The sequence below is a fragment of the Epinephelus lanceolatus genome, chromosome 16, assembly GCF_041903045.1.
Source record: "Epinephelus lanceolatus isolate andai-2023 chromosome 16, ASM4190304v1, whole genome shotgun sequence".
Taxonomy (NCBI): Eukaryota; Metazoa; Chordata; class Actinopteri; order Perciformes; family Serranidae; genus Epinephelus; species Epinephelus lanceolatus.
The window spans coordinates 25,328,683-25,351,606 of record NC_135749.1 but is presented as its reverse complement, the minus strand read 5'-3'; the positions used below and the strand labels follow the sequence as shown (position 1 = coordinate 25,351,606).

The 22,924-nt window shown below is 40.1% G+C and overlaps 1 protein-coding gene across 1 annotated transcript; it reads right to left on the bottom strand.

Moving 5' to 3' along the window:
• Positions 1-4,320: 4,320 nt before the first annotated feature.
• Positions 4,321-22,513, bottom strand: slc30a8 (solute carrier family 30 member 8). The gene is made up of 9 exons (XM_033636634.2): positions 22,294-22,513; positions 17,408-17,580; positions 16,238-16,384; positions 15,169-15,322; positions 14,426-14,655; positions 14,108-14,220; positions 11,637-11,742; positions 11,381-11,515; positions 4,321-5,202 (listed from the first exon to the last, which is right to left on the bottom strand). Exons 1-9 carry the CDS (start codon positions 22,368-22,370, stop codon positions 5,057-5,059), a joined length of 1,281 nt encoding a protein of 426 aa, XP_033492525.2. The 5' UTR covers positions 22,371-22,513; the 3' UTR covers positions 4,321-5,056.
• Between the last annotated feature and the right edge of the window lie 411 nt (positions 22,514-22,924).

The following is a 22,924-nucleotide window of genomic DNA, read 5'->3' as shown; positions in this document are numbered from 1 at the left end:
TGATTACGGTAAATGATGAAGTAGGAGTGCAAGTCACAAATGTAGTTTTTGGTCATTAATATGCTTTTTTTGGACCGAAGAAGATATTATAATCAATACGGACTGAACTGTCATAATCCTCAAGATTAAAATTAATCTGTATTTAACTTTGAAATTGCCCACTTCCCTCCAAATGACGCTATTAATGAAAATATTACGGTAAAGCAAAGCGCGCTACAAATTTGTTCTGGCTATTTAGGGTAACAGCGCCATATGCTGGTCGGCTCTTATATAACAGTCCAGTCTTACACACCTGACTTCATCAGCCCTCAGGCCAATTTACGCCACATGATTGCTTCTCATGGGTCATTATAACTTTTTTTTAGTGAGCCTAATTCAAATTCATCCCATAAATGGATATGTTGTCTACTTGGTGTTAAATCCTTCAGTGCATCCATCCATCCATCCATCCATCCATCCAGCTATTTATTGCTTATACTGTACAGCTGTGCTTGGATTATTTTGTGAGCCATCAGAATTCAAATTAAATTTGAAATACAAGAGGTGTCAGAAAATGACTGCACAAGGCTGCTTCCTCAGCATGCACTCTGCCATGCAGCAGAATTACTGCTCTAACTTACAGGGACTGGAAATAAGAGCTTTATTGAAAAAAGAAAGGCTTTGCCTTCAGGCTTGAGTGGGGCTGAAAAAGTAGATTAGGATGCCTATTACTTAATTTACATTATTCATTCAAATTTGGGGTTACAGGCTGGATTTCAATTTCCTTTTATCTGGAACACATTTTGTGTAATAATAACCTGTAGTCATTTCTTTTCACTTATTCTCCCTCTCTAAAAAACATCCTGTCTGCAACATGCAACACTGATGTGGAAAAAAAAAAAAAACGTGTCAAGTTCACTTGACTGCCCACAACTTCCTAATTGCAGAAGAAGTGCTGGTTAGCTTGCCAGGATGAATGAGCGTTACTCTCACAATCCCCATCTGCCTTACAGCCAGACCAACTGAGGCATGCCATTTGGAAATGAGTTTCTCCATAATCATCCAGCCTGTCTTGGTGTGTTTAATTGGGACGGGAGAGTAGTGATGGTGAGTGGGTGGTGGCAGGTAGTGAGATGGATATCCCTGCTCTGTGGCTGAATTATACATTTGACATTAAGAAAGAATTTAAACAATAACCAAGTTCATTCACACGTCATATTCATGGAAAAGGCTGGAAAATATGTGTGTGTGTGTGTGTGTGTGTGTGTTCATCATGGAGGCAGGGCTGAGAAGGCATCGGTCTACAGGCCCTTAGCTACTTGAGAGGCCATCTATCATCACTGATCAAAGTGAATAGAGGAACAACAGAATGTATTGATCACATCAAGGCAAGCTGATGGAAAATATATTGACTTTTTGTGGTAATGTAATCGAGCCTCATTGAGACAAAACATTCCTGTAAATTCAAAGTTCTAAGTCAAAGACCTTCATTCATCACAAGGCAATGAATCTGATTACCTCTGTGTGTCTCGTGCTGCATACTCTACATCATGTGCTGTTGCGTGTCACTGACACCTCTTGCTTAAAAAAAAAACCCATCAGGCAGCAAAGATTGCCTTGAAACTGACAGCACTGCATCTTCTCATCAATGCTGCATGGGTGTGAACCTTGAACATGAGAGTGTGAGACAGCAAGAATGAGACAGGGAGAGACAGAAGGCTGAAGTGTAAAAGCAGAGAGGAAAACTAGGAAAAAAGTTGGAGAGCAAACAGTAACAAAAAACCTGTTAAAAAAAAAACAGACAGAGAACACCCCTTGTGAGGAAACACAAACCATGTAATAATTATTAGCTGAGGGGGTATCAGGACTAAAACGGATTATCTAGCCACCTAGTGCATTACTCATGCTTTAATTAAATACGCACTGATCTGGTCCCTCCAGGGCTAAGTTCAGATGGAGAGAGAAGGGTGTACAATGGTCTGCTCTGAAGGCAGCGGCATAGTGCATACTAGGTGGGAGGGCAGGCTAAGTGTTAGTGTGCGTAAGTATTATGTAAATACCATATGTTCATGCACCTTGCATGGTAGCTTGACGACAATGGTGTGTGCGTTGGACTATTAATCACTTGTATAGTACATAAACGTGTGTATAAATTAATTCTATAGTTATTCTCAATATGTGATTTGTACTGGGGAGGGAGGGAGAAGTATACTTTGGTAACTAAAGCTACTTAGAAAATGTAGTTCTATGTACTTTGTAATAAAAATAATCAAACTGACAATGTATATGAGATATGAAACTATAACAAAGTATAATACAACCTAGAATTGTCGCCTCATGGTTGTATGCTTCTGTGAACCAGTCAAGTTGCAGTAATAGTTTACATCCATGTCTGTGAAAACATGGATGCTTCAGACACATCTTCAACCTGGCAGCACAGAAGATCTATACAATCAGCACAGTTTCAAGATTAGTGTCACCAGGTCAAATGTCTCCCCTTCTCTTCCTGAGATAAAATGTTGCGTAATGGCCAGAGAAGTGTTTTTTGCAGAACATTGTGATGTCACAGTAAAGTTGACCTTTGACCTTTTCCATATACAATGTTATCACTTGATCATTTTATTTTTTATTAGACATTTGTGTGAAATTTTGTCTCGATTAGCGTATGAATTCTTGAGTTATGGCCAAAAATGTGTTTTGTGAGGTCACAGTGACCTTTGACCACCAAATTCCAATCAGTCCTGTCACAAACTGGCTCAGTGAATGTGACAAGTAGGGAGTCCACACAAAAGACTTAGTTAAAACAAACATAATTTATTAAACTAAGATTAACTTAAAGAAACAATGGAGTTTGTAGGTCAGCAAAGTCAGTCATGAAAGCCATGCATGGATGAGTATCAGGTGTGCTGTGGAAGTGCTGAAGGTGCAAAACAAAAAGCAATGATGCCAGGTGGACGTCTGCTGCAGGAAGGAGAGAGCGAGTGAAAACATGAGGCAGCTGTTATAGCCTGGAAGACCCAGGTGAGTTTAATCAAGGCAACGACCCTCCCATGTTAGCCAAATGCCCGATGAGGCTGGCAGGAACATCCTCCAGGACAGTGGGAGGGGCAACACAGTCCAAGTGAACGTTTGTGCCAAATTTGAAGAAAGTCCTTCAAGGTCTTCTAGAGATATCATGTTCATGAGAATGAGATGGATGCAAGGCCACAATGACCTCTGACCATCAAATTCTAATCAGTTTATTCTTAGGTACAAGTAAACGTTTTGCCAAATTTGAAGAAATTCCCTCGAGGCATTCTTGGATATAGTGTTCATGAGAATGGAACAGAAGGACAGCGGGATGGAACCATGAACCGTGGCATAACAATTATCAAATTGGCAATGTGCATGTGATATGAAATTATAGCAAAGAAGGCTATAATTCAAAAAGCCACATGCCATTACAAAATGTTGATTAATTGTTTTTACTGCAAAAAGGACCTACTTGTTTACAGGCCATACACAAACCCTTAAATAAACCTTTAATTTACCCAGTTAGATGTCAAAAATGCCAGATCTATGCATGCTAAATTACTCTTTATTCAAATGGAGTGTGATGGGTTTGACAGTTGAAATTTCAGGCACTTTCTGGAAAAAAAAGGATCTTACTCAATAAAAAAGGTCTAAAAAGGTCAAACATGCCCCAGGTGGTTACGTTGCAGCCTGTTTCGATCCGGCCTTGCAGCACTCTCTCCTAATACTGGACCAGTTTCAAAAATTGTCTCCATTAGTCTCCATTAGTCACAAAATCATGGGAAAATAGGGTCCAGTTGAAAAATACTTAAATTACCCTTTAAGTACAATTGAGAGAAAATTCACTTATTTACAATCCACCACTGCTAAAATGTAGATATTTTCAAAATAAAAGACTTAAAGTAAGTGGGCTCCAGCCAGCTGTCAGTTGTTATTAATGACGCCCTTGACTGGATACTGTAGCTCAGTACACCCAGAGCTCTTCCTGCAGAAAACAGCCGGGGGAGAAGAAGGTCAAACTCAAACGAGCCGTAAACACTTCAGTGTCAGTAACATGTCAGAGGCCCCTGGTACCTCAAACTGGCCACACAGGTACATTTAAAAAAAAAAGAAAAAATCAAACAAACTGCCTCAAGGTCAAGGAGGTGGGGGACTCTTAATGGGGATCAACTTGCCCCTCAAGACAATGGATCCATTTGTGAGCTTGTTGCCCAGCAACAAGGAGCTGGTGTGGGCAGTGAGGGGTTAAACTGATACAGTGCTTCATCATGAAGGATTTTTATGACACTGTAAATCAGACTTTGAAAGTGAGACTCATAGGACAGAGTATTTGAAAAAGGGAATATTTTATTGAATAATTCATTTCACCTTACAACTGTACAAAAGGCAGTGAAAAGACATTTGTATTAAAATATACCTTTTGTTGTCAACATACAGTGCTTCTGAGGTTGCTGGTGTAAAAGTCAATGCATAGAAAGATTTAATAATCTATATTCACACACCAGACTGTGGCTCTATCGTATGACTTAGGTTGATAATGCTCAAACAAACAGTACTTCTGCATCGGCCCGAATGTTTCACATACAGTGCCATGGTACACAGTAAAATGTACATTTAAGATAAACATAACATTAACAGTTACCCAGTCATATAACCGGTATAGATTCATAAAGGATGACCATTTAGTTTATACAGTACATTGTATTCCTGCTTCAACATGAATATATTCACAAGCAAAGACAATTCAGGAGCATTTTCCTTGTTTAAAATTAAAACCACACACAGGAAGAGGAACTTTTCTTCTAAAATCATTCAAATCATGAGCAGCTTGATTTCATTCACCACATGCTCATTCTTAATTCAGTATAAATATTTCTTTGGGAGTGTCATCACAAAAGACACCAAAGGCACAGTCATATGACTTTGGCATTAATGTCACAGTAAAAACTTAAGACCTCTGGATCCAAAGAGCAGTACAGAACAACTAAATATTGTTTTCAGCAGAGGTTACAGCAGCTAAAGCACACTTTGGCCTTATTCTGCTGATCAGATTAAGATCAGGTTCTTACAACTTGGGCTCCTCACACAGGGTACATCCAGGCTTTAGGTCGGCCTGTCTCTCCATCTGAATGGTAACAGAGTGGAAGCTGTAGGAGGAGAAACAAGCCTGCGTCATTTCTCTCAGGACAGTCTGAGCATCCACTGTCTCATCTGTGGAGGGGAGAGAAAGGCAAGGGAAATGTCAGTAAACAAAAGTTAGTCACCCTGTGTGTGTTTATGCTGTATATAAATGTGTCTTAAAAACTGTTTCAACACAGTTTCAGCAAAGAAAAACAGAAAAACAAGCCCTCCATTATAGGCCTGGGTGGTATCAAATTATTATGTCATACTGGGGTATTTAGAAATTATACAATTTTCGGTAATGGTAAAAATACAGATGCTCCTCTTTCTATTAAACTGATATGGAGATGGTGTATCGAGGTGATGTAGTGTACAGCATGTGCCACCAGAGGTCAGTCTCTACTGGTGGAGCAGAGAAGCTGAGAAAAATGCTGTCTGCAGGTGGTGGGGATAACATTACAGGACTATTAAAAAAGAAAAATGTCTTTGCCCTTTGTTAGTATTGCCACATATAACTTTATCCTAAGATGAGTTCTTCCAAATACAAAAACAACTTAGTAGCCACATGATTTTATTCAATACATCATCTCTGTTCAGCCCACTGATGTGCCAGTATCCACCACAGCAACAAGTGTCATCAGGTCCTCCGGCAAGAAGGACGCTAATTTCCTATCTCTATGGGCCTTACGTATTTATAATTGGTCTTTTTTTTTTTTTTTACACAAACACCATCATGTACTGTATATCCCGGTGAAATTTTAGGAAGGTATGAAGGTATGAAAAAATAGATACTGCCCAAGCCTGCTCTATTATTTTAAAGTTGATTAAACAACACTATGGACATGATCCAAACAAAATAAATGTTAACCCAACCAGTAAGGTCACTCTGCTGTCACACCGGCCAGTTTTCTTTAGAACAAGTTTTATAGACGTTCCTGTTTCTTGAGGAGCTTTTTTAATCCTATGGGCCCGAACGACGCGTAGTGCGTCCAAATTCACACCTGTTCTTCTCTATTGATTTTCTCCGCAACCGTGCGTCATAGCGAGAAGCCACACATATCATGTGAAACAGCGGAATTGTAGCTTTCCGACAAGACCAAGCACTTGTCGGTAGTCCAATGTTTTGCTGTCACAGCAAAAAACAATGATAAAGTTACACTAAAATTATGTATAACAGAGCTTTCATACAGCTTTGCACACACATTACTCTTGGATGGATTACTCGCGAATGCAGGATCGCACAGAAATGCCACACATATCACATGAAAGCTCAGGAGCAGAGCTTTCCAGTGATACCACACACATCATTGTGTCATCCCATCACGCTATAAATACAGATTAATTGTCTACAAAATAAAAACCTGATGAATTTCTTTACAACCCATTATACAGATCTTGTTATCAGTCACTTCATATAGTGAGGAATATCGTATCTTACCACGTCTTAGGCTTGAAAATTTGTGGCCGAAGCCAAATAATATTAAACGCTTGGCCGAATACCGAGTACCGAATACCGAATATTGTTGTTTACTTTGACATTAGTTTTTGCAGATGAACCCCTTCCAGATTAGTGTTGTCACGGTACCAAAATTGGATCCCACTGTACGATACCAATGAAAATATCATGGTTCTGAGTAGTATCACGATACCACAGCGAAAATGAGGCAGATGTGCCTTTTGTCATTTATAAAAAGATAAATCACTTTTCTATAATACATCAATGATATTTCAATGGAATAAATTACTTATTGACTTACTCATACTTCAAAAACAGCATCAATAAGTGATTAACATAGGGGGGATCAAAATAAAATAAATAAATAAAATAAGAATCAACCAGCCACCCTCCTCCCCTGACAAGTCCCTTCATAAGTAACGAACAGTCCCTAAAGTGCGGTGAGGTTTGTGGGCCGTGAACAGCTCGTTTCTCCTCTGACACGTCACATACCTGTGTTCGGCTGGCTCGGTTGTTCAGGTACTTCTGGGCAGTGCACACGCCAAGAAGAGGATATTATTGGAGCCGACCTCTCCGCGCCGGTAAGCCGATGGCCGCCGTATTTGACAGGAATACATTACTGTCTGTCTGTGACCCCCGTTCAACCCACAACCGGTGGGATTCGCCTTTAGTTTCTGCTGGTGGTTGAAATCTGTAGGCTGCTCGCACAGCGTGCTGAATGATTTAAGCCTATTTTGCTCGCTCAAAACTATTTTTAGTTCCAAATGCGAGTGCGGTGACAGAGGGATCGCCACACTTGCCAACATTTTAATCCGCGCGTCACGGCACGCTGTTTGATTGCGTTATCAAAACCGCGGCGCTATTATTCGGCCTTGCTTTTAACTTATTCCACCGAATACCGAATGTGTGTTTTTTTGCAATATTCGGCCGAATATATTCGGTTACCCAATATTCAGTGCATCCCTAGCAAATAACCCATAAGCAGATCCCAAAAGGAATGCAAACAAAGGGATACAGCGACTGGACTGAAGGTTACATCCATAATGTTTAAGGTAAGATCCCTGGAACCCAGCGTGTTGCTATTTGACATAAGATAAGTTAAACTGGTAAGTAGCTAGCTTAATTGTCACAAGGAATCAGTGCCTTGTTTTGCAGTGTCAGTGTTAAGCTTTTTTTATTGGTTAGTAATGTGAAAGCTGAGCAAAGTGCATTAACATTTTACTTTCAGTGTTTTGCTTGTATTGTACTCAGCAGCGTAATGTTTGCTATAGAGTGCTCCAGAAATTAGTCCTAAAACTCAGAAATGAGTTAGCATTTTAGCACTCCCAGTTCCCTCATCTCATAGTCAATGGGTTTTCTTTAATGGGTTAGGGTTAGGTGCCTGTGTCTATGGTTAACACAAGCTTAAAAGACTTTCATGATTTGTTCTACGCCATAAAATATGACAGTAAATATGCAACTCCAACATGCCTTTACAGCCTCGCTATGGTGGCAACGTTAAGTTATGACTGTGGTGTAGTTCATTTACAACCTAACGCTCAATTTTTACTCCTGGCAATTGCATTTAGGCTTCAAAAATCCTTTGTGAAGATTATCTTGCTGAACAAAATGAGTAAGTATCATAAACATTTGTTTGCAAAAGAGCTTATTTTTTGCAATAATCCAAAAAGGAAAAATCCCAAAGGCTTTTTGATGAAGGAAATAGAGTGACTAACTTCCATGTTCCTCATCTAGTTCTACAGCGTATTACCACACAGAGTAGACAGAGAGTGTGCCATGGGGTGCTAATCTTGTATTTCTTTGTGTTCCAACCAGGTGTTGCCTACCAACATCTACCTGTCATCACTCCATGATGTCTGCTCGGTTGCTCCAACATTGGGAGGCTCATTTTTACGCAGTCATGCCTTTGCCCTGACTGCAACACTGCTGCTACCCCCAATTTTAACTAAAGTCAAAACAAAAATATTCTACTATTATGTATTTTATATACAGTAACATGTATACATTGTATACAGTAACATTAGCGTTAGCCAAGTCTGCCATTAATGTTCTGAAATGATAAATAAAACCTGTATGATCCCATGGGATGACCTGATTTAAACCACAATCTGATGACATTTTTTTTTTTTTTTTTACTACAGTGATTAAAAAACATAGCCACGCTTTTGTACGCACACAACCCCATACCTTGTCCCGCTGGTTTCAGTTACACCCAAATTCAAATAAGGCTGCTCTCATTGCTCCCGCAAGTTTATAGTCTCATACATACACGTAAAATATGTTCTGTTGTGACTGTGAGATAAAAAGATTTCTTCACCTACAAATGTAACTGACTCGCTTTTCAAACTTTACTAAATAGCAGTAAAGTGAAATGTCAGCACACAATTCTTAAAGGGCCAGTGTGTAAAAGGGGTTGAAAACAATGACATCAGTGGTCAAATTCTAGATTGCAGGGCTCACTCGCTCACCCGTCCCGTCGGGTAAATGACAGTGGCCTCGTAGGGACAAAAAGCCATGCGCATGAGTTTTTCAGGAGTAGGTCTATCTAGCGACGAGGTGAATATTTATTTAGAAATCTAAACCATGTTACGATATTGTAATGAATCCCTCACGAGCAGGAGACCAGAGGAGCGTTCGGGAAAAAGGCCCGTTTATTTGAGCACTCCAGAAACTCTGGTAACACTCCAGGGGGTAAAAGACTCCGTCCCAAACTCTGACTCTTCTAGCGTAACAGACACACTTCATACACACATACTCGTTTACCATACCGAGTGGGGACCCCCTCCCCTCTCTGCTCCGCCAATCTCCAGCCCGCACACTGACTGACAGCGTAGCCTGTAAACAGTGCTCAACTGTTTATTTAGCCTAGCAATATCCCTGGACTATAGTAGCTGCAATGGACGACTTTGAACGCGATTTTAAAGAGTTTCTTGTAGCGGACACAGACCCAGAGCCATACCTGTTTGAGCCGGAGCATACAGATGAGGAACTCCATGTGTTTGATGCTGAGCGGGTGAGAAGAGAGGCTGAATGCACAGAATGGGATTCGGTGCTACTGCTACCATCGTTGGGGAGATATATCATCAGGAGGAAAAGCGCCGCAGAGAGTGCATCACAAGGAGTGAAGTTGCGTCTTCTTTTCCTCACAGATGACGGTTCGGGTTCATTCTCTCCTGTTGCGTGGTAAGTGTGGTCCATTCGCAAACTTTATAACTAAAAAACCGTTTCACTACTCTCCATCGACGAACTACTAACACACTCTGCTGTTTACTCCTCCTTCTTCCTTCCTTCCGTTGTCTTCGTTGGTTGATTTATATACGCGAAACGCGTTCTCTGGCTGGCTGGATTGTCCGCTCGGTCTGCCGTACATACATAGCGGCGCAAGATGGCAACCTCTCTAAAGCAAGGCCCTTGCTAAATATATATATATAAAAGCATAATTATAAGGCTACGAAAACCAAACGAATTTTATTTTATAGCGATTATACACATAATTATACACAAACATATTAATGGGTAGAATATTCAGATTCAGATTCAGATTGACAATAAACCATGCCAAATATTACACACTGGCCCTTTAAGTTAAATATTTAAAAACAGCCAGGCAGCTCACAGGGCAACAAAATGTGACTGTGAGTGTTTTGCACAATGCCAGAGCCAGAAAGCAGGTCAGTAGCACAGTGGTTGACCTATTACACCTGGCTCAGCTCCCATCCAGCCACAGGTTTGGCTCCATCAGCACCAGAACCACCAGACACTTCCCTCAGGCCATCCCTCTGCTCAACAACCCATCCTAGTTCCTTCCTTCATCTCCCGACCGCCCATCATGCCTCATCGCCAATGCCTGTGCTGTGCTGTATCACCAAGTCAAATTCCTGTTGTGCATAAAGCAACTCTTATTCTGACTTAAGGGTCATGTGTCCTTGGCACTGCCACACCTTGCAACACTTCCGCGCTCTGCAATGCTGAATGATGTGTTGCCGTCTGAAATCCAGTTTGACCTGATCCTCCGACCTGTTCTATCATCTCGTCTTTAGAAACACACAGATTTACGCAAACAAATCTGGTTCCTGTCAAAGTAAAGAGTCCAAGATTAGTGTCACCAATTCAGTATCTGAACAAATATCTCCCCTTCTGTTCTTGAGATATGACATTGAATAATGGACAGCAAATTGTTTTGCAAAACATTAAGATGTCACAATGAAGTTGACCTTTGGGTTATAAAATGTCATCACTTTATCATTTTATTAGATATTTGTGTGAAATTTTGTCATGATTAATGTATGAATTATTGAGTTATGGTCAATAACGTGTTTTGTGAGGTCACAGTGACCTTTGACCACCGAAGTCCAATCGGTTCCTTCTTGAGTTCAAGTGGACGTTTGTGCCATGTTTGAAAAAATTACCTCACGGTGTTATTGAGATATCCTGTTCATTAGAATGCCACAGACAAGGACACAGTGACCTTCGACCAGCAAATTCTAATCAGTTCATTGTTAAGTCCAAGTGGACATTTGTGCCAAATTGGACAACCCAAAAATATAATGCCTCTGGCCACAGCTATCATGGCACGCTGGCAGTCCATTGAGGTTGTAATGCTCATTTATATGTGTATTTGCATTATATACTTTAGACAACAGCCTGATGTTAGTGTTAAAGAATTTCTTGCAATATGAATGATAAGGAAACTTAGTTAGTTGATATGCACGCTATGCATATAGCAAGTGGCACCAATTCAGACAGTATAAAATGGTTCAATTGTGCAGACAGCTCATATGTTTGCATTTTAGCCTGGCAGTTTCTTCTCACCTATGGCTACGTGTGCAGTCAGTACAGCCTGGTTCATGGTTAGGGCCCAGATGTGAAGGTTGTGGATCGCTGTCACCCCCTTTACTGCTTGCAGACTATCCCGCACCTCGCCGTACCTCATCCCTACTGGTGTACCTGAGTCGTAGATGAAAAAGAGGAAATTATTAAACTTCACATGATGATAAAGGAGTCATAAAGAGCGAGACAGAGAGCTGCAAACACTGTATGTTATTGTTTTTGAGAATGAGAACCTCACCTTCCATCAGGACAAGAATAATATCCCTCATGATGGTGAAGGTGGTGCACACGACAAATATGGAGAACAGGAAGGTGCAGATGGGGTCAGCCATTTTATATTCTGGCTGGAAGCAACACAAACCGCAGAAAGTTAATGACATATTAATCATCTGTGTAAATAAATAATCAGTCTGGTCTTGGGGCTGTACTTATTTCTCAGACAGCACAGTATCTGTACAGACCTATATTTGATCCTGGCCAAGGCATCAAAGAATAAGGCTGACTAATCTGTAAGTACTTTATCAGTAATGGTTATAATAATAAAGGGATATAGAACACTGACAATTAATTTAGCATTTCTTATGTAGGAGAAGCTAATCATTTTGCTGTAACTGCTGCCCGGGGCGGGGAAAATCATTGAGCATTCTGCAGGCAGACACTGAGCAGCAAAACAGCTTGTGGACAGAAAATACGGCACCATCTTTCCTGCACAAACAGCCTTGTGTTCGACATTCCTCAAGGGTGAGTGTGTTTTTAGCACTGAGAAATACACAGCAGCGTAAGCTAAAAATAATGCAGGAATTAATAAGTGAGAGCTACAGGACTGTTTGCTGCAGTCGTCTCACACCAACAGAAACCAGATTTAAGCCAAAACACTAATAATTAAAATAACATCAGTTAATTGACTTAAAATTCTTAATTGTATTCCCTTTATGGGAAAATGTCATTATTAGATTTTTTCAAAGCCTCCTTTTTAATCTAAGTGGACTTTTAAGTCACCAATACTAATTACAAAGTGAAGTTGTATGAATATGACACCTCATTTAAGCTGTATTTATGTGGGGTTTTTGTTTGTTTGTTTGTCTTAATTTTGTGTCCATATTTGATCTTTTGTCTCTATTTTCCTTAAATTAATTGATTTTGCTTATTTTACTTGATATGGATGAATTACTATTACTATATTACTTATGTGTCAAGATTTTTTTTTGTTACCTGTTCTTCATTGATTTACTGTAATATCTTGTATTATGGTGCATTGTGGTTTTAATCTATTGGTAAACTGTATGCCATTAACAAACTTATATTGTAATTCAACTGGTCTGAGAGAAAACTAGACTTCTGCACCTGCTCTCTGTTTTCAGGCTTTAGAAAATCTAGTCTGTGGGACATGTTGGCCAATCACGGAGACGGAGAATCCTGCAGAAAATGTTGCTATTCCAGCATGGGCAGCAACTGCCTACACGGTAAAGCAACCCAAAAAAGGAAGATGAACTTATCAAAGAGAGCCCAAAAAGAGTGCAACAAAACACATCAGTATTGGCAAAGCGTTTTAAAGATGGAGAATAAATGTCGTTACTAGTTTAGTCTTCTACTTACCGAAGCTAAAGGCTCACAGTTGCAGCTTCAAGTTCACGTTTATGTAGCTAACATTAGCGAGAGCGTTGAATCAGTGTGTTCTCCGCCTCACTCCCCGCCACTACAGACCACCACTACAGAGGACAGTAGGCAGCAGCAGCAGAGACAGACCCCCAGCGAGCGGCCGCAGCAACCCAAATTCAGCCAACACAAACCCCAGTTCAAGACAACCGAAACACCCAGCCTCACCACCAGAACAGCAAACATTCTGGTTCTGCCATTACACAGGTTAGATCCCGCATTGCTGATGGCCACCAGCTCACTGTGACACCGGGAGTTTGGGGGTTTGTTCTGGCTGAATTCTAGCTTGAAGGTCCATCTCCAGAGCTGCTGCCCACTCTCCTCCAGGGAAGCAGTCCACAGCAGTGGTGAGTGAGCGACCATGGGCTAGCTAGCTAACTCTTGTGTGATATGTTGTCTGATAAACAGCGGTGGCAAGGACGAGCTGAGCAAATGTGCACTGTACAATATAATAATAATAATAAGATTGAATAAATCAATGTTTGGGAAACACTGGGTTGCCGTGTAAAGCATGTGTATATGCCTGTGACCATCTGTTGGGAGGGGCTTAGGACAGAAGGGCGAGCTGAAGGAAAAGGATGTATTTTTCATATTCTGCTGTTGGTTTGCTTTTCCAAATTTTTGCCTCCCCCAGGTTTAATAAAAAAAACATTGACAATTTATTTCATAATCTGCTATAACTAATTACTTCATTGGTCACCCATGAACTGATGCAGTACAATTCATATTGAGGTTACTTATTGCTTTAATAAGAAGAAAATGGTAAATTTTAAAAATAATCTGGGAAAACCATTTTGGTGATCAAGCCACCAGCCAGTCCTTAATGAACAATGTTATGTACTCTGTTTTGGGATAATCACTAAGTAGTGCAATAGATAATTTATTACTGAACATTTTAGGTTATTTCTAAAATCATCTTAATTATGAGAAAAAAAATGTCATTTTGTAAAATGTCTTTCACACCGACTCTACACTCCTCACGTCTCCTCATGGATTTGAGTTTCACTCTGTAAGACTTTCCACACCTTATGCCCACCCAGAGAGACTCCTAACCTTAAAGAAGATAATGATGGCGCTGATAAGCACGCTAATGCTCTGGAGAAGATCTCCCAACACATGGACAAAGGCCGCTCGCACACTGGCGTTGTCCTGCTGAGCCTTCCGTCCTGAAATAAAGAAGTTCAGTGAGATCCATGCTCTAAAGATAATTATACATTAGCTTATAATCCATTACATATTACATCATAATGCAGCCAAACTACAGAATGTGCTTGGGTGATTGAACAATTAATATTTCATTGTTTCATGGCCAACGTTAATCATATTTGAGAAGAAAGTGACCAAATAATGACTTGAATACAAATAACATACCATGACCAGCCCCGCTTTGCTCCACGTCTGCATGATCATCATGTTGGTTTGAGTGGTTTGAGGTATGATTGTGTCCTGTTCCATTCTTGTGACTATGGTCGTGCTTGTGACCTCCGTGACTGTGGCCATGGCCGTGTGAGCTGCGGCCCCCGTGACTGTGGCCGTGGCCGTGTGAGCTGAGACCCCCGTGACTGTGGCCGTGGCCGGACTGGTGAAGGGTGAGGGCCATGCTTTTGAGAGGAGGAGCAAAGTATTTTCAAAGTATGACACTTAAGAGCTCAGATACAACATACAACAACACAGACTTCTTTAAGAGTCCATGAAAGTGGACTCAGTTTTGCCCTCCTCTCTGTATAGGGCTGCAACGGTATGAGATTTTTACAGAACAATAATCGTATGGGTATCACCGTTTCACGGTATTTCGTTATTACACAGTTACTATTATCATTATCAGAGAATGAAAACAGAAGATTTTTTCGGTTGAGCAAATGCTTTATTATAATTGGGACTTAAATGTGCATCTGCAGCTTAGATTTTCCATCCAGTTGCCTTAATTAAATACTGTATAAGAAAATGTACGCAGTATAATAACCGTCAATTTTCATACAACAATATACCTTAAAACCAGTATATCGCTGCAACCCTATCTCTGTATTAGCTTTAATTAAATCATAAATATTCAAAGACACACTGTGCACTGATGAAAGCAGTATAAATGAGAGGTGAATGTGTATTTCACTCACATAATATTAGCCAACACAGCACAACCAGAGGTAATGAGCATGACAGTGCCCTCGATGGTGTAGTTATCTTTGATGAGGCGCTCCACAGCCAGGTAAACCAAAATGCCTGTTACCAGCCAGATGGTGAAGATTGACACCAGCGCACCCAGAATCTCTGCATGGGAAAAGAGATGACGAGGGAAATAAATCAGGAGATGCACAACACGAACTGTAGTCATATACTGACAGGACACTGCTCTATAACACATTTCCCAACTTCAAATAACATAAAGAAGGTAAACCTGAACATTGCTTGAAATCCAGTGCACAGTTTGGTTTGCACCCTGTAGCAACTCAAATTGAGCCAGCCAAAAGCAGTGCCGGGATTTTGATCCCAGACTGCTTGGACGCCCTGCCTGATATGCAAACTTTCTGTTGCTGCCGCTACACAGGTTAGAGCAGTGGTTCTCAGATGGTGTGCTGTGGCACACTGGTGTGCCATGGGATTTTGTGATAACCACACATTATCATTGCAATATTCAACTGAATTTTTAATTGACTATATCGATATGCTGTGCACACCCATTTCCTAACAAAGAGGTGAACTCTACCCAAAAAAAAAAAAAATTTAATTTCATTTAAAAAACCTTCACAGGGAACCTACTTGTCAACGTACGTGCAAGGGAGTGTGTAACACATTGCATTATCTCATATTATTTCCAATTTAAATAGATGTGTCACTGATGCTTTGGTGTAATTTTAAACGTTTAAAATGAATTCTTGAATCATTTTGTTAATAAATATTTCATGAGTCATTGTTGGTTGTCAATTGTTATTTGATATTAGTAAACAGAGTCTATTGTGAACAGCATTAAAGATTTCTCTGTGTTTGAACACTGTTAGAAACATCTGGGATAATTTAGGTATGCAAGTCAACAACATATATATTTTTTAGACATTTTAATGCAGAAATATTACACTATTGTATCTTTACATGATGAGTATGAGATTTTTTTATGAGATTTTTTTTCTGGTGCAGCTTTAAGATCTGACAGCAGCTACTGAAAGAAAAATGTTGTCAATACTTTACCTGCACGGTGCCAACCATAGCTGAGCTTGTGTGTAGCAGGCCTGGAGGAGAGCCAGAGGGATACCAGGCTGATGATGAAGCTGATGAAGTCAACAAGCAGGTGGGCAGCGTCTGTCATCACAGCAAGGCTGCCTGCAAAATACCCACCTGCAGAAAGAGAGACAATGACTTTGTTTAAATATTATACGATAATATGACTTAAATATATTGATACTTGTGTGGAAAGTACTGAAAAAAACAAATGACAGAAAATTCACAACACCACAGGTTAAAGATGAACACCCAAGATGAGAGTCAGTAATTCAGTATCTATCCAAATGTCTCTCCTCCTGTTCCTGATGTTAAATAATAGCCAGAGAAGTGTTTTTGCAGGACATTATGATGTCACAGTGACGCTGACCTTTACCTTTTGGATAGACACTGTCATCACTTCCTTTTTTAATTATATTAGAGATTCTACGTATGGGAAATCTTGTCATAATTAGCTTATACGTTCTTGGGTTATGGCCAAAAACATGTTCTGTGAGGTCACAGTGACCTTGACCTTTGACCAACAAATTCTAATTAGTTTATTCTTGAGTGCAAGTGGACGTTTGTGCCAAATTTGAGGGAATTCTCTCAAGGCCCTCTTGAGATATCACATTCACGAGACTGAGACAAAAGCAAGGTCACAGTGACCTTTTACCACCAAAATCTAATCAGTTTATCCTTGACTCAAAGTGGTCATTGTGCCAAAGTTCAAAACATTACCTTGGGGTGTTCTTGAGATATCACATTCAGAAGAATGAGATGGGTGCAAGGTCACAGCAGTTCACAGTTAATTTTTTGAGTCCAAGTGTATGTTTGAGCATTCTTGAGATATTGCATTCAAGAGCACAGGATATACACAAGTGACTGCACCCAACTTCATTAAAATCCATCCAATAGTAGACATTTCTTTCAAAACCACATGGTGGCACTAAAGGAAAAACTTAAAAGACCACCAAAGTCATTACGAATCATCATCGAGGAACTGTGAATGTCTGTATTGAATTTTGACTAAAAAGAAAAAATGCTAGTACTACAGTAATGCTAGTGCTAGTACATGATCTCGTTATGGAAAATGGGCACTAGAGATGTGATTCAGGGGTTAAAGATTAAAGAGAAGAAAAAACCCCCACAATGACTCACCAAGGATTTCACCGGTCATGAAAATCAGACAGACGGCAGATGCCACATACAACCTCCTCCTGGCGACTTTCTTCTCTCGTTCACGATCCTCCTGGGCACGGCTGTTGTCATGGCAATGCTTGATGCCACCAGTGCCGTTGATCTGTAATGCCTCCTGGCTGGGTGTGCTCAGCCTTTAAATAGTAGAGTTTTTAAAAAATGGTTATAAAACATGCCCATCAAAAGTTCAGAGAGAACATTTCAGAGATATTCAATTTACAGTAACAATAAAACTGAGAAAAGGGGGCAGGTCCTAACTCTGGAGGGGCTGGAACAACCAAACGTTTGGCGTTTTTGTTTGACAGATGACTATATCCTTTTCTCAGATTTGTTGGTGATGACTAATTCTGCTTTACTTTATTTGTCCAGGTGAATGTCTGTTCATTAAAGAAGTAGAACAGCATAACAATCTGCAAAATTGGCAGATAAACAAGCAGAAGATGGTCAGAGCTGGGGTGTATTCTAGAGTGGGTTTAGTAAAAACTGAGAGCTAGTAAAACCTGAGATGAGGGAAACTCTGGGTTTTCCGTTGCAGAGTGGGAGGTAACTGAAACTCTGAGTCAGTTGCTGAGTCACTTGTTCGCTGGCAGGTTTTCTTAAACAAACCCTGAGTTTTTCTCTGGCTCCTCCCTCTTACAGAACCAGATACACTGTTTTATTTTCTCGTTGATTGAGTCCCTATCAAAGTGCTAATCGAAGCACACTAATTAGCAGCAGTTTACTGTATCCTCCTGCGACCCTGCGTCCTCATAGGAGGACATTACATTTTGGGACTGCTGCACCTTATACTTCATTCTGCCTGTTATCCTCAATTGCTGACGCTTTTACGTGCCATCTAGTGGTAGCAGACACACAATACACTAATCCATGTAAAAACAAGATGGCTGCCATTTCTGTCAACTCAGTCTAAGCTGATCCCAACACAAAAGTGGATAAAAACCTAATCAAAACCTATAAACTTATTTATGCTTAATAAAGTTTTTAGTTTAATATGGCAACAAATCTGACCAATTTTAGCAAAAGCAACACGCTAAGATTCTGTTGATTAGAAAGAACTCGTTAAAGGACATTAGGACTCTCTTATTCTGTAGTGTTTCACACAGACCAATTAGATGTAACAGACTGTTCTTACAGACAAAAAGGATATTCCAATCTTTGAGTATGTGGAGTAAGGAAAGTTCATACAGAGTTACAAAACAGTACAAATACTAAGGCTTTTTTGTTTTTGCACAGCCATGATCAGGGACTGAAACTTTTGTACAGTTTTAGACACGAACAGTGACTCCCAAACTCATAGTTACAAAACAGCTTACAATCATGTCCCCTGTGTTTTGTCCCCGTCAAATTAAGGCTTAACAAATATATTTAAAATGTAATGTAGGCCTGATTCACAGTCAGATTCCATTTAATCATCCAATAAGGAAGTGTAAGTATGGTAAGCAATTAATTAATGTATATCACTTACTAAAACGTTGTGTTAACTTATTGACACTTCTCCCTGCTCTGATTCACGCTCTTTTATGGTAAATATGTACAGTCCACATAGGGGAGAGCGGGGTCAGTTGGGACAGCTGGGACAGTGCCTTGGTGGCAAGTTAGAAAGCAACAATTTTATTCACCATGCTCACACTCAGCCACACCTTCTTCATTTTCAACCTTCAAATGGAGATCATCTGACAATTCTTCGCATTTTATTAACTTGTAGGCTACATGTAGCCTGTAGTCACACTAAGCTATGTGCAACTAAAGAAAGACCATCAAATTTCATAACTCAGTAATTTATGAAAATACAATAATTTTACAAAGAAATGTGTGAACAAGCAACATTGTAAATATAAGGTGTTATGTTTGAGTTGGGCTCTAAAAAACTTGGTAAATTGACACCAAACACCTCTATCTGTCCAAGGATCAAATTATTTGCATTACTGTTCAAGTAGTCTGAGAGTAATGGAAGGTTATTTCATGTCAATACAAAAATGTCCCAACCAACCCTGCTCTCACCTATTCATTAATACTTCTACGTACATTTGGATTAAAATGGAGGCTCTGCCTTTTATTTACCTGTCGCCATGGTCAATCGTAGTATCAGACTTCCATTGATGATGGCTTTTTTCGCACAAGCTTAAATCAGAGTAAGCATTCTCAGAGTTGACTGAAATAACTCTGCTTCGCTGTTCTGGAGCCGAAAACTCAAAGTTAACCATCTCAGGGTTAGTCAGCTCAGTGTTCAGGGTTGGACTTAGAGTTTGTTAAAACTGCTGTCTGGGTACCTGTACAGCTTGAGTGACTTAAAAGTGCCCACTTTTCAACACCAAATATTTACATAAATATTTATCCAATGTAAAGGTTAAGTCAATACCGCCACAAACAGCAAGACTAGAGCTTGACTTATGGTGTGGTGCTCAACACTTTTGAAGACTTCCGCTCAAAGAGCAGCGCGATGTGTTCATTCAGTCATCTCTGTTAACCAGAGATCCCCTGTGTTTTTTATGATCCAAGCCTATTTCTGTCATGTTTAGTGAAGTGTAGGGGAGACCAAAGTTAGTTGGCAAAATTTTCTGGCTTTTTGAAGGTTGCAGAAAAAAAAATGTAACATATAAAAGTTTGCTTTCTTCACCTGCTCTAATCTAGAGACTAACTTTATTAGTGAGGGTAACATTTCAGTTTTATAGTACCAAAAGTAAATAAGTGGTCAGTGGACATATTAATCTGTGTTCGACAGAGATATTGGAAAAGTTTATGATGAATGACTGTAGCTGGCTAACATAGTTTCATCACTAAGTTGGTTCAAATGTGAGTGAAAAACCAATTGTGAAATTAACGGTTGTAATTGTAACTGCTTTTTGAGAGATTAAAACTATTTTTAAAGATAAAATACAATGTTTATGGCAAAGTTATTCAAATATTCTTACTAATAAATTGCTTTAAATTGATGTTTGGTTTTAAAAACAGGCAGATATTCTATTAAATGTTCATGTTTTCTGGTTCTGGTTTGAATTAAATGTTCAACTTGTTCCAGTTGGTTGTTTCATTTAGTAGTATTTTTATCATTGCAACAATCAACCCCCTCATGTGGCTGGATGGCACAAATGCACATCATGGCTTTAATCACAAATCACCTAAATTCAGGAAACATTTGTGTATATTAAAGCACACCTATAGCTGAGACCTTAAGGGTGTTTTCACAATTGGTCCTTTTCAGCCCTCTTAACAGACTCAGAGCGGTGATTCAGCATTTTTTGCACATATGTGAACACTTCAGGAGAACCCAGACCCCTCTGAAGCGAACTAGCTCTACCTCTGGAGGTGATCTGAGTTCGGTTCGCTTCAAGTCCACAGTGTGATTCATTTAACCTGTGCCTTGTGAACACAAAGCGCTCCAGGTTCGCTTTGCTCTTCACAATGTATTCAGTCCTCTAAAGCACATGCTGTTGACCTGGGCAAGTGGAAAAACAGAGTCCCTTCTCTGTTGGTCCATTTTTGGTTCATTTTAAGAGGACTGATTTTGGTTTGTTTAAAAACACTCCCCAAGGTGGTCACTTTAGAGGGGTCTTGAGTTCTCTTGGAGTGTTCACATGCCCAAAAAAAAATGCTGAGTCACCACTCTGAGTCCGCTTAGAGAGCTGAAAAGGACCAGGTGTGAAAACATCCTAAAAGGGCTGTACATATTCCGCATCTTTAACCACCTAGAAAACGCAAGGTTTGGCATTGGGCGCTACTCCTGTGCTTACTCTGTGCCAATTTCAAGGGCATGGGGCAGGTTGCATCTGAGAGGTTGCTAAGCGAACATAGCCAGCACCGTACCATAGCCTACTTACAGAGCGCAGAGCTGATTTTCTTTCAGGTGTTGTTTTGTGTATTAGGCCAAAAATATTGACAGATCGTAACACTCTTGGTAGCCCTGCACAAAAATGATTAACTTCTCTTCACAGACTGATGTTTACAAAAGAAGGGAAATATATCTGCTGGCTCTGATTGGTTGTTCCTAGTCACATGACATGCGGTGCCTGCTGCTGCATTCCCAAAGTTGAACTCTGTTTATCTCAGGGCACAGCCATAGCACTCTGAAAAATGTTAACGCACCTCTTCATTAAAAAAAATGAATATGAGGGTGTAAAAAACGCGGCATGTGTACGGTCCCTAACCTTTCATTTGTTGCTGGTTAAAATATTCTTCCACTAATTATGCCAGAGATACAGCAGGGAGTGAAAAGTGTGCCAACCAGACCCAGTCTCCCCTAATCTGCACAGACAGTTGTTTAAATCAGACAATTACCCTGCTATAAGCTATGTTTTTAACTTATTAACCATATTGATCAGCTCCTCCTCTGTGATTCCCTTCACTCGCTATTGGGCTGGGAAGTGAAATCAATAGGTAATCAATACAAACACTGTTGATTTAATCTCGTGGCGCTGACATGAATAAAATTTATGATTGATTTATGATCTGTGGCGCCCTACCTTAAAGCACAGACAGCGTATAATACAGAGAAACATGTGAAGAATTTAAGTGATTAAATATTAGGGCACGGTGCCCTGTGTTGTTTTAGGAGTGAAACTGCAGGGTTGCGCACTGCTAATCAGATCAGATCAGTCCCGTGTGGAAAACCACTATTTCACAAACAAGGGAACGTGAGCAAATAAAGTGCCCACAGCAAAACTTCTGGTATTTTCTTTTCACATTGGATACTTTGGTTTGACAAACTTTTTAAGTGACTAAAACTCACTGAACAATTTCAGATAAACATAAATAGAGAAAGAATTTCTTAATAACATGGTAAAGAGACAATTACATGTTTTTCTGTTTAATTTTGACTCACAGATTTCGCAATTAATATAAAACTTTACCTTCTCAGAGTGGTGTATGAGCTCCTCACATCTGACACCAGGATCACTCTCTCTGGGTCCTTCGTCTTTTTGAACATGGTTGACTTCTTGGAGAGTGTCAGATGTAAGTCGATAAAATGCCCTGACTAAAACAAAAACATGCTAAAAAAAAAAAAATGTAATTTAAAAAAGACTTGTGATGCCGCCCTCTATTTGCTCAGACTTAATGTCTCTTTGTTGTCGTGCCCTCCTTGTAATCTCCTCTGGGGAAGTGTTAACAGACGCCGGCTGAACATCCTCTAAAACCAGACAGGGTGCAAACAATTATGTGATGCTGCCTTGTGACCACCGCTGCTTGCACCGTGTGCAAATGCAAGGCCGCCTGCAACGCTTGCAGGAGAGGAAGGTGATGACATAGGAGGATGAGGAGCAGAGATGCTGATGTGGAAGAAACCAAATCTGTGAGCAAAAGGCTGGTGAGGGGAGCAACATGGAGGTCCACAGCAAGTCATCACTTTCATATTGACTTGAATGCAGCCCTCAAGATTGATACATTCACTTTATTAGTTATTGGTGTGCACACGGCTCATCAGAATCGGGAGGTGCACTTGGTTGTTCAGCCTGCCAAAATCTACTCATACGGGACCCGCCC

What these genes read in the sequence shown, in the direction of transcription:
- slc30a8 (XM_033636634.2), bottom strand. Translation starts at nt 22,370, where the DNA reads ATGTTCAAAAAGACGAAGGACCCAGAGAGAGTGATCCTGGTGTCAGAT. An exon ending in TATTCTTGTCCTGATGGAAG is followed by an intron (nt 11,516 to 11,636) that starts GTGAGGTTCTCA and finishes TCTACGACTCAG; the next exon opens with GTACACCAGTAGGGATGAGG. An exon ending in GACTGCACACGTAGCCATAG is followed by an intron (nt 5,203 to 11,380) that starts GTGAGAAGAAAC and finishes TCCCCTCCACAG; the next exon opens with ATGAGACAGTGGATGCTCAG.